Here is a 14,431-nt window from a genome sequence, read left to right on the forward strand (position 1 = left end):
GCCCATGTGCCTTAAAGCCTGTGCTTCGCAGCAAGAGAAGCCACCACAATGAGAAGGCTGTGCACCCTAACTAAGCTACGCGTAGGGTACCCCCCCAACACACACACACACAGTGAGAGAAAGCCCATGGGCAGCAACAAAGACCCAGTGCAGCCAGAAATTTAGACGATAAATAAATTATCCTTAGAAATGGAAACACATGCTCATAAAAGCACAGAATGGAAAATAGTTTTTAATAATATGCTATAACTTTATCCTCACAAATGAATCTTGAATAATTACCTGATTGAAGACTAAAGGACCAATAGAAAGCAGAGCAGTTAGTTTGGAATGATGGAACTGACCACAGAGGAGTACTCAAATCAGCTAATTTTACTTTCAGTGGCTGTTTCTTTTTGGAATGAAGAGAAAGGAAAACCTTGTCTCTAAATGGGCCCAACTAAAAAAAGAAAAGGTTTAAGTCTGAAATTAATTTAAAAGCCTTTCAAATTTTGATGGGAAACTGCCTATCCTTTTTAAAAAATCGGGAGGAGCGGGACCCTTTACATTAAATTGTACACACAGCAGAAGAGTAAACCAAGAAGGATATCTTGCACATCTTTTTAAAGCTGAAAACTTGTGTTCAGTAAAATGTTCGTTTCCGGTTTTGAGCATCCTTTTGCTGAACCAGTGAAAGGCGTTGGCAGGGCAGACCCCAGAAGGGAAAGCTATCTTGCCAGCCCTGTGGTGCTTCATGGTGGTGGAGCCGGAGAAGCGGCGGCAAACACCGGGGACAGTGACCCTAGGCAGAAAGCTGGAGTAGCTGGAGTTGAGGGCCGAAGGTGTGGACCTGCAGTCCCGCAGCTGGGAGACAGTCCGGGTGACCGGAGGCGGCGGGAGCGCTGGGGGCGCGCGAGGACGCCGGGGGCCTAGCGGGGCGGGGCGGCGGTAGGTCGCAGGCCGATGACGCGCCGGGGCCGGCGGAGGAGCGGCCACTTCCTGGAGCCGCCGTCCGGGGCCGCTCGCTGCACTCAGCGCTGGAGCCGGGAGCTCGCGGCCGCCGCCATGTCCCACCAGACCGGCATCCAAGGTAACGGCGCCGGCGCTGCCCTTGGGGAAGGGGCTCCCCGGAGGCCCCGGGCAGGCCGGGCGGGGCCGGAGTCGGGCCCGAAGCACTGGGAATGTGTGTCGGGGGCGAGCCGGGCCTCTGAGTCTCTCTGCGCTCCCGTGTCCCGGGCGCTCTCGGCCTGCCTCCCTCCCTTCCCGGGCCCGGCCGCCGCCACGTTGCGGACGGACCCGAAATTCGCCGAAGCGAAGGAAGTGGGTCCGGCGGCGGCCGGGGTGAAGGGGGCGTGCCTGCAGCCGCAGCCGACCTTAACCCAACTTTAACGGGTTGGGAAGACCTGGAGACGTGAAGGCGATCGGGGTCCTTTTATTGTCAAGAGACAGGCGAATTTTCTTTTTCACGGTCCAGAAGAGTTGTTATATTATTTGAATTATAAAAAGAAAGATGCGGAATCTTTTTCATTTCTACTAAGAATGCTTCCCAAACTCTTCCGCGCTTTCTTCCAAAATGGGAACATCAGCACCGTTGTATGTATCCTAAGTAGGAGGCGTCTTGGTCGTTCTTAGGTACTCCTCGGGGAACTGAAAAGTCTGATCTGTGTCGCATCGTATAATTATCCCATTCAGGCAGTTGAATGTGCAATTTTAATTGACCTGTGTTATTTCATGGTTTGCTAATGGGCAGTCTGAAAGCTCTCACCTCATCAGAATCAAATAATATGTCCCGGGGTTACTCGCGATCACTTAACGAGTTCTAGTATAAACACAAGATCTTCCTGTTAATAGACAACGAATCTTTTCCCCAGATGAACATCTAATTGTTTTGTTCATAAGTCTTTGACACCACCCCATACCTCCTCCTGCACACGCAAAGAAAAGCAAAATAGCCTCAAATCTGAAAGCACTCTTGTTTGCGTTAGTTTTGATGCATGGATATCTAATTATTGACTTTGATGCTTGAGTCTAATAACAAGCACTATTAAAAGTGGTTCTTGCTGTCAATATACACCCCAAGAACAAAATCAGAACGAAATTGAAGTTTTAATAGCGCAAGGGACAGGTTATTAAGTATACATTTGCTCAGTGAGATTACTCCAGCTTTTTGAGAAATACTAGTCAGAAAAGTGTGACCAGAAGTATAAACTTGAAGGAATTTTATTGACTTCAATCAGGATAGGGCATTTGACGTTTATTGTCATCTTTAAACATGAAAATGTAGAAAATGAATTGATGAAGAGAGTGTTTTTATTTATCGTAAACTTGAAATTGGACCAGAAGAGAATGAGAGCAGATTTTCAGCATTTTCAATCAGTAAAGGTATTTCTCAGATTTGTAATTTGTTCATTATTGGGTTTGAGAAACTTTCATATATTCATTCCCAATTCTAACGTAGCTAGGACAGGTTAGAATTAATATACTTTTAAAACATACTTATGTCTCTTAGCTGTATATGGGGCTTCCCTGGTGGCTCAGTGGTAAAGAACCGACCTGCCAGTGCAGGAGATGCAGGTTTGATCCCTGGTTGGGGAAGATTCCCTGAAGAAGGGAATGGCAACCCGCTCTGGTATGGTGCCTGGCGGGCTACGGTACGGGGGATCGCAGATGAGTTGGACATGCATGACTTAGCAACTGAACAACAACAGCAAAAGCCGTTTTTCAGTGTCTGGTATACCTTTTAAGTTTTATAATTTAAATGACTGTTAATAAGAAAATATTGCATACTCAAGATTTTTTTCTTTGTATTATATTTCATGTTTTCCTTATTCAATTAGCATTATTATTGTAGCATTAGAAAGTATTAATGCATAAATATTACTTTTCTGTATCTTTTTGCACAGCAAGTGAAGACGTTAAAGATATCTTTGCCAGAGCAAGAAATGGAAAATACAGACTTCTGAAGATATCTATTGAAAATGGTTAGTTAGACATTTTTTGTTCTTGAATTATTGGGTGTTATGTAAAGCTAAGTCATTGTCAGTGATTTGGACTATTAATAAATGTGAAGCGGGTTGAAAGCTTGCCTTTAGTTAACCTGTATCCTCTATATTTTGGGCATTTCCTAAAGGCCCTTGCTTACCTTCTGAATTCTGTAGTTGACTATCAGGGAAACAAAAAGATGTTGGTTTTGGTGTGACATCTTTCTCTTTCACTTTTTTGAGTCTCAGTTTCTGTAATGCAATCTGTATCTAATGTCAGTGCTTGCATCTCTGGAATGAAAATCAGTAACAGGCGATTATCTGAAAAATAAACAGTTATTTGTGAATTATTTTTCAATAAAGTTAGTTTGAAGTAGAAGGAAAGGGTTTTAAACTGCCTGTTTTTTCAACTTGATTGTAATGTTTGCTGAGAAATGATTCCTTTTTCTTGTTAATGGGAAACAGTTCTGAGAATATAATAAACTGTAAATTGAGCCTTTCAAAATAAAGCTGAAAGCAGGGAAATTAATTGGGTGGGAGAGTCTTTTAATTTGGCTGGTTTGAGTGTGAATAATTAAATTATAATTACTTAATCTCAAATGAATATGTTAAAACATCCCATTGGCCTAATTTCTTAATTACCTTGAAATATTTTGCTTTGGAAAAATATCTTGTTCTTTCATAAACTGGAAGTAAATCTAATTTGGTTTCCAGTTTCTCTTATATGTTAAAAATACTAAAATAGTTTGAAAAATATGCAGTTCTGCATATGTTAACACACTCAATGAGAATAAACATATACTGTAAAGTAGCCTGTTTTAGAACTATTGAACTAAAATTTTAAGTGTTATCACTTTCTAATTGACTTAGGTAAGTAAAATGGAAAAGTTGGTATAACTCACATCTCTACAACAGAAAAATCACTATTTTGTCTGTCACCTATCCTGTTTTTTGTTTTGAGAAAAAATTTTAAATAAGGAAATTATGAAGAATAAATGACAAATACTTCCATCCCTTCTTAAATTAATAACTGCTAACATTTTTTCAATTTGCTTCAAACCTTTGTAATTTGATGTTTAAACAACTGTACTTTCCAACCTTCTCCTGAGGAAACTATATTAGGAACTTTTTTTGTATGTGCAATCCCTAAATAACATGTAGTGCTGTTTTTGAGTTTTTAAGTTCATATGAGCTGATGTCTTTTTCTGCATCATTCCTTTTTCTGTAAATATTTTTATAATTAGTTTTGATAGAGGTGAGGTGAAGTGAGGTGAGGTGAGGTGAAGTCGCTCAGTTGTGTCCGACTCTGCGATCCCATGGACTGTAACCTATTAGGCTTCTCCGTCCATGGGATTTTCCAGGCAAGAATACTGGAGTAGATTGCCATTTCCTTCTCCAGGGGATCTTCCCGACCCAGACGCTTTAACCTCTGAGCCACCAGGGAAGCCCCTTTGATAGAGGCTCATTAATTCTTTTTAAATATGAATAGAATTTTATCATGACTGCCACATATTTTATGTCCCTTCTCTTATTGATGAACATGTGGGCTATTTTCAGTTTCCACTGTTATTTTATGGTGCTGCAGTGAATACCTTTGTATATATGTGCAAGAGTTTCTCTATGCAGAATACAGTCTTGATTCTCCCAATAATGTCTCAAGGTGACTGTACCAATTTATGCTTGTGGACAGATTTTTAAATTTGTAATACTATGGCCAAGTAGGAGCTAAACCTGTTTTTATTTAGTATTTCTTAACTGTGCAATTCAATGTTAATTTCAGAAATTACACCTTTGAGTGGTTGGATGCTTAGTTAAATACATTTTGTTGATACTTTATAACAAACATTTGGAAAATAGACTATACCGTTTCTTCAACCATCTAACTCAGCTATTTATAATCATTTTTGTATGTTCCTTTCTTGTGTTTTTCATAACATTATTTTACCTGTCCTGGTCATAATTTTTACTTTTTAATACTACTTTATATTATATTTTTGTATGTACTAATATTTTATTATATACTCCTGTATATTGTATTGTTACAGCCAAGGTCCTTTTCATATATTGATGTGAATAGAGCAATTAATAATTACATATTAATTTATTCTTCTGTTCTTCATTATTCCACCATTTGGTATTTCAAACCATTTATGTGTCTTAAAAATTGTTCTTCACAGAGAAACTTGTGATTGGGTCGTGTAGGAAGCCTTCAGATTCCTGGGATCAGGATTATGATTCTTTTGTTTTACCCCTGTTGGAGGACAAACAACCGTGCTATGTATTATTCAGGTTAGATTCTCAGAATGCCCAGGGATATGAATGGATATTCATTGCGTGGTCTCCTGATCATTCTCATGTAAGTAATTTTTTGGTAACTTGTTTAACATTAAATGGAGAAGGAAATGGCAACCCACTCCAGTATTCTTGTTTGGAAAATCCCATGGACTGAGAAGCCTGGTTGGCTATAGTCCTTGGGGTCTCAAAGAGTTGGAGACGACTGACTTCACTTCCACTTTCACTTTAACATTAAAAGCTAAAAAATTTTTTTCTGAAATATTCCTAGGCCAAGAAAAAGTTAGGAAGCAATAGTCTTTTTCATAGAAGGGAATGACGATGGAAAAAAATCCTTGGATTGGTAATGTAGAACCAAGGATAATTTACCGAGATTCAGAAATCTTGACCTTGATTGAAATCAGAATAATTATTATTGATTTTAAATTTAAAAATTTGTGGCTATTATAAATGACTTTCTGGACCTCTGAAGAATAAAGGTTACTATTTTGCTCTAATCATAATAAATAATTTTTACAGAACTAACTGAGCATTATATGAAATATTCTTAATAGCTACCATTCAGGTGATGAGCATACATACAGATAAGTATTTCTTTTAGGAAAGTTGAGTGATGGTGGTTTAGTCACTAAGTCACGTCCGACTCTTGGACTCTTGCGACCCATTGACTGTAGCCAGCCAGGCTCCTCTGTCTATAGGGATTCTCTAGGCAAGACTACTGGAGTGGTTTGCCATTCCCTTCTCCAGGGGATGTTCCCGACCCAGGGATTGAACCTAGGTCTCCTGCATTGCAGGCAGATTCTTTACCAACTGAGCTATGAGGGAAGCCCTTAAGTGATAGAACAAAAAAAATTAATATATGCATACAGTCCAATATTTTAAAGACTTCTTTCTTCTTATAGAAAAATAATAATTTTTAAAGTTTTGTAGATATCATTCTCAAAAGTCATCCCCTCCTATTTAACTCTATATATCTTGTCTGAAAGAAATATTGGATTTGACAGTGCAAAATTATGAAATGATTTCTACTGGTTGGCAGTTATCTTTAGTAGCTTCCCGTAGATGCTATAAATATCAGACTCCTTAATAATAGTATATTTTATAATTCTTTTCATCTTTGTCCCTCATAGAATGTTTTATGCCATAGTTATGCCATGAATATTTGATTTTTAATTAGTAATATCTCACCTAGACTTGCTTTGAGTAGAATGTCTATCAAGATTACTTTATTTCAATGACTTTAAAGTAGTGTTTTAAGTAGCTTCTTTTAATTCTTGAACTCATTTTATACTTTGAAAAAATGAAGAATTTTTTAAAATTTAGCTTTTTCTACTTTTTGAAAAATGACTTATAAGTTGAGATCTACCTTAGTAGCTATTGATGTTTTAGATGCCAGTGTTATGATGCCTATCTGTATACGCACATTTTAGCATGTTACACTTGATGGACTTTGTCATAGTTTGTTTTTAATGTGCTTGTCGGTTTTAAAACATTCATTAAATGCTATTTTTGTAATGATAGTCTTCACCTGTAAACTTACAAGTAAACTTTCACAATTACTAGGTTCGTCAAAAAATGTTGTATGCAGCAACAAGAGCAACTCTGAAAAAGGAGTTTGGAGGTGGCCACATTAAAGATGAAGTGTTTGGAACAGTAAAGGTACAAAACTTATATTATATATGGAGTCTGTGTGTTGCAGTTAAAACACTTAAAGAACTTCTAGGTAATGGAGTAATTAATGTGAATTCTGATTGGTAAATCTGTAAGCATAAGAATAAGAGGAAACATTTCATATGATATGCATATTAACTGAAACATAAAATACTCACCCTTTAAAAATATGTTGACACCTCAGTCTTCAAATGCTAGAATCTCTCTTAGAGATAATTTAGTTCAACCCCTCATTTAGTTCAACCTTTTCATTTTAAGGATGAGTTAATAGGCTCAGAAAATGAGAGGCTACTTAAAAGAAACAGTGGTTTTTAGGTATTTTGGACATTAATACTCATAATATGGAAGCAATAACTATTTTATTTAAACTAGAATATTGAAAGGTAAATTGATGATTGGGGTAATTGTTGATTAAGATGTATGTTAAGATTAAGAATTTACTTCATTATAAAATTTGTATGGTAAATACATGTATTTGTACATATACCCCCACATTCAGAAAATTACAGTGTATTTTTTGAACAAATTTTTTGTTTTGTATTCAGAGCTTTTATTGTGATTCAGTGACTATTACATTCTGATGGGTAGAGCACAAGAATGGGAATGCTTTGCTTATTCACATTAGTTGTGAAGTGGTCTGGTTTCTTAATTCTAGTTTCAGTCTTCCAAACCACAGAATGTTGATGAGAAGTAAATTTATTTGAAGTAATTTTTCTTTTAAATAAGAACTATAATTATTTTCTATAAATAATTATATAAAATAAGAACTATAATTATTTTCTATAAATAATTATAGTACAGAATTCATAATCTGAGGATGCTGATTATTAAATAATTGTGGGGAAGGCGTCCCCAGAAGGTTAGTAGTAATTGTCCTGTAGACTTGAAGCACGATCAGGTTCATCATGTGTCTGGCATTACCACCACCACCTCATACAAAAGAGTAGTAATTATAAAGCTTTAGGAAATGAAGCATAGCTACTCCCCTTAAAGCTTTTTGAAAACTGTAGAATAAAATATTTTTAAAAATAGAGAAGTAGTAAGATTCTTGTTACCATTTATTTTCAATTAAAATATTTTTTTGTTAAATTAATAATTTTGTTTTTCCTAAAGTAGTCTGACAACTAGTAACAGTCAATTTCTGTGCTTACAGGAAGATGTATCATTACATGGGTATAAAAAATATTTGCTGTCACAGTCTTCTCCTGCCCCGCTGACTGCAGCTGAGGAAGAATTACGACAAATTAAAATTAATGAGGTATGTTACCATTTTGAAATCTTGCAAGATTTTAAGTGCTTAAAAGTATTGTAATTTTTAATTAATAGATGAAGAGGTAACTGGAGAATAAATAAGTTGAATAGCTAACATTCTGTTCCATTTAGAGACAAGACCGTGTTCAATGTGTTTTTAGGAAAAACTTGGAAGTAAATATTAAACTTCATGTCAACTTCATAAATAGCTTTCTCCTGTCTTTATAATATATGGGTTAGATTAGTAATCCTCCTGTTAGAAGTACAGCTGTTCTTAATTTTATACTTTGAATTCTAAATAAATGGGAAAAGTATATGTTACTTACATAGTGTGAGGGATATGATATCTAATAAGGATGCCTGAGGAAGGTTTGTTTTGTTATTTCAGAGAATACTAATGGCTAAAGAGAGTAAAACGTCTATGCTATAGTGTGTTTAGGATTCTAGAGGCTCTGTAAGTTGTCTGTGGGCACTGCCTGGATGGGTGTGTGCACATACATATATATACATATATAGGAGATGGTTATATGAGTACTTGTTTAGCATATGAGTCAATAAATTTCATCCATATTATAGTTTATCATATCTAATGTATTTATTGCAGCAATAGGTACTGTATTTCTACTGGAATTTTACAGAAAAGAACAAGTAGCAGAAACTACTGTTCACTTCTCTGAGTAACGGACTAATAAGAATCAGTCTGGAAAATGAATATTATTTATATTGACCTGATAGCAAGGATCTATCATTATTATTTTAACTCAAGTTATTGGAGTATGGATTTTTACGTGATTTTTTTTTAACAAGTTTGATAGTTTGTTTTATTCCTTGCAATCAGAACCCAGAGGATCTTATTGGGGTATGCATTTGCATATGTTCTATAATGTTTTCATTATCCAATGCCATTTATGCTGTAGAATCTCCATTCATTTTTTTTAAGTAAACTTTCAATTTTGACTTTGTTGCAGTACTGCAAATGAGACCCTATACTAAAATATCTTTTATTGAGTATGAAAGTCGTAAATATGTGCATTGAAAGCTTTCTTGAAGTACTCTTCTTCCAAAACGTGCACACCCATGTTCTTAGGAATGAAAGCTCTTAAGTCTGGAACTTCTGCAGTAGTCTAATTTGTTGAGCTATGTTGTCTTTGTATATTGTTTGTACTCCTTTCAACTCTGCATGGTGTTTGTGTTGCACTGTATGTCTAGAGGAACAAAGTTCTATACATATTGTATTTATATCACAAGTGTTCATAAGCTTTATCAAGTAAAATATCATAATTAAAAGTATAATCTGAAGATACTTCAAAGAGCTTGTGTATAGCTCATGGCAGTTGTGCCAAACCAAACATATAAACAAAGTCCTGCTAACATTGCACACTCACTCAGATGTTCACTTTTGGCATTTTCATCAAAATGTGGCATACACTCTGCATGTTGACAAAGTGCTAGCAGAACCTGAAACAAATGTGAACAATTTGCCTTTTAAGTTCATAGTGTTTTAAGTGTTACTTTTAATTATATTTAAATGGGCAGAATTAATTATATTAAAAGGGTGGAATGGCACTCTGTAGAGTTTAGGTTTTCTTTGCCATCTGACACTGCTTAATGCTAAAATTCATCAGTAAATTGAATCTGTCATACTAGGTACAAACTGACGTGAGTGTGGACGCTAAGCATCAAACACTACAAGGAGTAGCATTTCCTATTTCTCAAGAAGCTTTTCAAGCTTTGGAAAAATTGAATAACAGACAGCTGAACTATGTGCAGTTGGTAAGAGACATATGATTTTTATGAAGTGGCTTCTCTCTTCGGGACCTTTGGCTTATATTAATATAAGGTTTGCTTTTAATGGATTTTAAGTGTTTATTTTTTATTCATTGTTTTTAAACTTACAAAAGCAAATATATTCACTGGAAAAAGTGAAATTATGTAACTTTCCCCTTATCTCTTTGTTTTTTTAATTATAAATTTTAAATTTCTGTGTATCTATTTTAATAACTATTTTGTTTCTATTGACAGGAAATAGATATAAAAAATGAAATTATAATTTTGGCCAACACAATAAATACAGAACTAAAAGATTTGCCAAAGAGGATTCCCAAAGATGCAGCACGTTATCATTTCTTTCTGTATAAACATTCTCATGAAGGAGACTATTTGGAGTCTATAGGTATATGGTAGTTTTTTTTTTTAACATGTTGCTTTTTGTTTGCTGATTGGCATTTCATCACTATATTCTTGCTTATTTCTTGACCAGAGGGCTTAATTGTAGTTTTACAAGATTTAGTATTTGCTTTAATTGATATGCTAATTGGATTTATTATTATTTTAATTTACAGTTTTTATTTATTCAATGCCTGGATACACATGCAGTATAAGAGAACGAATGCTATATTCTAGCTGCAAGAGCCCTCTGCTAGAGATTGTAGAAAGACAACTACAAATGGATGTCATTAGAAAGGTAATTACCTAATTATTTATCTAATTTATTTTACCTAATTTATCTTATTAATACATTTAATACCTATTTAAAATTCTTCAATTTTTATTACATTTTTATTGTTTTTCATGTAATTCATGATGTACTGTAATTTGTAAATGAAAAGGTTTTTTTTTTCCCTTTTTCTCATCATGAATCCTTAGGAAATTCTCTTAAGTGCTTGGGGATGATCTATTATGATCCCAGCCTCCCTGTAGATCTAATGTTTAGCCACAAGGTACATGTGGCTATTTAAATATAAATAAAAATTAAATGATATTTAAATTTCAGTTCCTTAAAAGCACTAGCCACCTTTCAGATGCTCATTTTAGCTACATGTGACCAATGGCACTGTATTTGGTGCAGAATTTTGAGGGTAAGTCCACATTGCAGAAAGTTCTGTTGGACAGTGCTACTAAAGCTGCTTATTTCTTATTTTCTCAAGACTTTATTAGTAAGAAACCACAGTCTTCATTTATAACTGAGTCATGGGGTGTTGAGAATCTTTCCAGTTGTTGGGAAAGAGTATGAGCATAACATAAATTTGGGGAACTAAGTTACAAGTTCTCTTAAATGCAGGTGAGTCATGGGGAAACATATGGTTTATTCTTGACCTCTTCAACTCCTAAAACACAGGTCCTTACAAATTACCAGTGTTTTAGGTACTGAGCATTTTAAGAGCTTTTGAAGTTCTTAAGAATCACCTATAGCAGGCTCACTTTTTCTACTAGAAGACCAGATAGTATTTTAGGCTTTGCCAGACCACATATGGTCTTTTTCACATATTCTTGTTTTATTATTTTGTTTTTTACAGCCCTTTAGAAATGTAGAACACACTCTTAACTTGAACAAGATTTGTTCTGCAGGCCACAGTTTGCCAGCCTGTGTAACAGAGTGATTTCAAGTGACCCAAGTGATGAAGGCTCCATTAGTAATGTTTCTGGAAAATATAGTGTACTAAAGCAGAACAACTTAAGAATATAGTGATGATTCCTACTATACTACTTTTAAACATTAGTTAAACTGGAGAAGAAAGAACCAAACAGGAAATAAATATAGCGGATTATATATTAAAGCAACTCCATATAGCTCCCACCTCTTCCTCCCAAAAAAGATTCAAGTGAACTATTTTCATATGGTCTTGGGTTCTTTCTTGCTGGAATGGGTATTATGTATTTATCTGTGAGCATTCACACCTGCAAACGTTGTTTGTATTAGGTTTTGAATGTTGTGTTTTTTCATACTGCATTACACTTTGCTAATTTCACCTCTTACAGATCGAGATAGACAATGGGGATGAGTTGACTGCAGACTTCCTTTATGAAGAAGTACATCCCAAGCAGCATGCACATAAACAAAGTTTTGCAAAACCAAAAGGCCCTTCAGGAAAAAGAGGAATTCGAAGAATAATTAGGGGTCCAGCTGAAACTGAAGCTACTACTGAATAAAAATATTATAATACTAGTTTTTTAAAAGTCCAGCTTTTAGTACAGGAGAACGGAAATCATTCCATGTTAATATATAGCAGAGGGAAAAATTGTACTTTTTGAAAATTAGCACTTTTCACTTCTCTATGTTTATAAAATTAATGTTAAAGAAGACTTATGATTTCTGAGTTAAATCTAGAAAAGAGTTCAATATAATGATGTTTAATTTCATCACAGTTTTCATAGAGTGATATTCCACACTTTTCATATAATTCTTAAAATTTTATACAGTTGGGCCAATTCCAGAAAAGGCTAATGTCTAAAAGTAAAATACAAGTCTTATTACTGTTTGGTGATACATCTTTTTTTTTTTTTTAAGGGAGAAAGACCTTAAAATATTCATTCCACTTAATGAATATGTTGACCAGGTTAGGTTATTTTCTAAGCTGAAAACTTCATGTGCCTAGGAAAAAGTGGAAAGTTGCTTGCTCTGAAGAGCAGTGCTCACTCAGACTGTGGGATCATATCTGCAATGTTTAGACAGTGCTTTATTGCAGCAGTCTTTTCTATTTGACTTTCTGGTTTTTTAAATGGCTTTAAAATTGCAGAAGATCAGCTCACTCTGAAACCTTAAAGGTACTAGATATTTTCTATACTATAGGACTTCTGATGATGTTGAAAGACATGTTTAAACAACTTTAGTACATTCTCATTCTAGTGCTATAAAATTTTTTCCATTTCAAAAACAAGTCATTTCATTATATGTAGTGTGAGGCAAAATATTTATGTTTAATTGAACATCAAGTTAATATTCAAAAGAAAACAAAATTGATGTCAACAATATTGAAAACATTTTAAACATCACAATTGATTTGTCTAAAACCGTACACTAATAGGCAAATTGTTCTTTATCACTTTTGAATGAATGTTCAGATTTAATAAAATTATTTTAAAGTCCTGGTACTCATCAGCCTAACACAGATTAAGAATATGTTTCAGTTTATATCATATTTCAAAACACATTTAACTGTTTTCTAAAGCTTTACATTTTTAGTTAACAACCTCCAGAGATTTTGAGCCTCATTTTCTTCAATACTTGAAATAGAGGGAGCTAGAACACTTCATCATGTGTAATCTGATAAACCTGCTGCAAGAGCCATAATTTTGAGGACTTTTCTAAGTGAATTGTGGGGATCCAGGATTTAGAATTTCTTGATCTAAACTTTATGATGCATAAAGCAAATACCAGACATGCACATTTCATAGTATGAAATAAGAAAGTCATTTTTACACTTTATTATCTAAGGTAACATATGCACCTTTCAGAAATCCAATGTGTGTTCAACTAAAGCATGTTAGAATAATGAGTTGACAGATTTTTTTTTCCTAGAATTAGTATTTGTGTGGGGTTTTGTTTGTTTACAAATAATCATATTTGCATATTTAAACATGCAAAATAATTACAGTAATGTTGCACTTTTCTACAAAAGAGTTACGTTTTTCGGTGGGTACACACACACAAACGCATACACACTACTGCATTGAGAATCCTGGAACTGTGTTGACTATAGACCAAGCTGCTGAAGCTCTTATTTTCAGTCAGGAAGAATGTTAACCTGTTATAATGGTATAAAATAATTTAGTAGTGAATGTTTTTCTTTCTATACCATCCATGTGCAATTATACTCTTAAACTCTATTACACTACATGAAAGTGAACATTCCAGAATATAGATGTGATTATATAATCTTTAATTATTAAACCAATGATTGTTGAAAATCAGTGATGCATTTGTTATAGAGTATAACTCATCGTTTATGTTTTAGGTGATGTCATAACAATAGAAAGTGAATAAAGTATTCCCAGTAAATTTATATAGCAGTGAAGAATTACATGCCTTCTGTGGACATTTTATAAGTGCGTTTTATATTGCAATAAAATTTTTCTCTTTAAATTGCGTCCTAAGTTGGTTTTCTAGTATGACCTTTCTTTTTTAATGTTTGGATAAGTCTACATAGTGCAGTTGGCTTTCCTGGTAGCTCAGGTGGTAAAGAAAACACCTGCGATGCGGGAGACCTGAGTTCGATCCCTGGGTTGGGAAAAGCCCCTGGAGAAGGGAATGGCTACCCACTCCAGTATTCTGGCCTGGAGAATTCCATGGACTGTACAGTCCACGGAGTTGCAAAGAGTCGAACATGACTGAGCAACTTTCACTCAAATAATGCGATACTTGTTGATGGGTTAGAAATCCATTCATCTGTTTGTTAATTAACCTATCTACATCAAAAAGGATTTTAACTAGTTTGAAACCTAAGCAGGTTGTATGAATGGAGTGCTTAATAGATGAG

The 14,431-nt window shown here is 34.8% G+C and overlaps 1 protein-coding gene across 2 annotated transcripts; it reads left to right on the forward strand.

The window, feature by feature from the left end:
* Positions 1-984: 984 nt before the first annotated feature.
* TWF1 (twinfilin actin binding protein 1) lies at positions 985-13,990 on the forward strand. Of its 2 annotated transcripts, XM_068970257.1 has the most exons (10): positions 985-1,069; positions 2,883-2,960; positions 5,138-5,316; positions 6,816-6,911; positions 8,077-8,181; positions 9,013-9,033; positions 9,822-9,947; positions 10,197-10,347; positions 10,517-10,638; positions 11,934-13,990. In XM_068970257.1, exons 1-10 carry the CDS (start codon positions 1,045-1,047, stop codon positions 12,102-12,104), a joined length of 1,074 nt encoding a protein of 357 aa, XP_068826358.1. In that variant the 5' UTR covers positions 985-1,044; the 3' UTR covers positions 12,105-13,990. The 2 variants fall into 2 exon arrangements, with proteins under 2 accessions (XP_068826358.1, XP_068826357.1); XM_068970256.1 differs by lacking the exon at positions 9,013-9,033.
* The last annotated feature ends 441 nt before the right edge of the window (positions 13,991-14,431 follow it).

This window comes from Capricornis sumatraensis, chromosome 4 (assembly GCF_032405125.1).
Source record: "Capricornis sumatraensis isolate serow.1 chromosome 4, serow.2, whole genome shotgun sequence".
NCBI classification, from domain to species: domain Eukaryota; kingdom Metazoa; phylum Chordata; class Mammalia; order Artiodactyla; family Bovidae; genus Capricornis; species Capricornis sumatraensis.

What these genes read in the sequence shown, in the direction of transcription:
- TWF1 (XM_068970257.1), top strand. Translation starts at nt 1,045, where the DNA reads ATGTCCCACCAGACCGGCATCCAAG. An exon ending in GAAGATATCTATTGAAAATG is followed by an intron (nt 2,961 to 5,137) that starts GTTAGTTAGACA and finishes TGTTCTTCACAG; the next exon opens with AGAAACTTGTGATTGGGTCG. An exon ending in AGCTGAACTATGTGCAGTTG is followed by an intron (nt 9,948 to 10,196) that starts GTAAGAGACATA and finishes TTCTATTGACAG; the next exon opens with GAAATAGATATAAAAAATGA.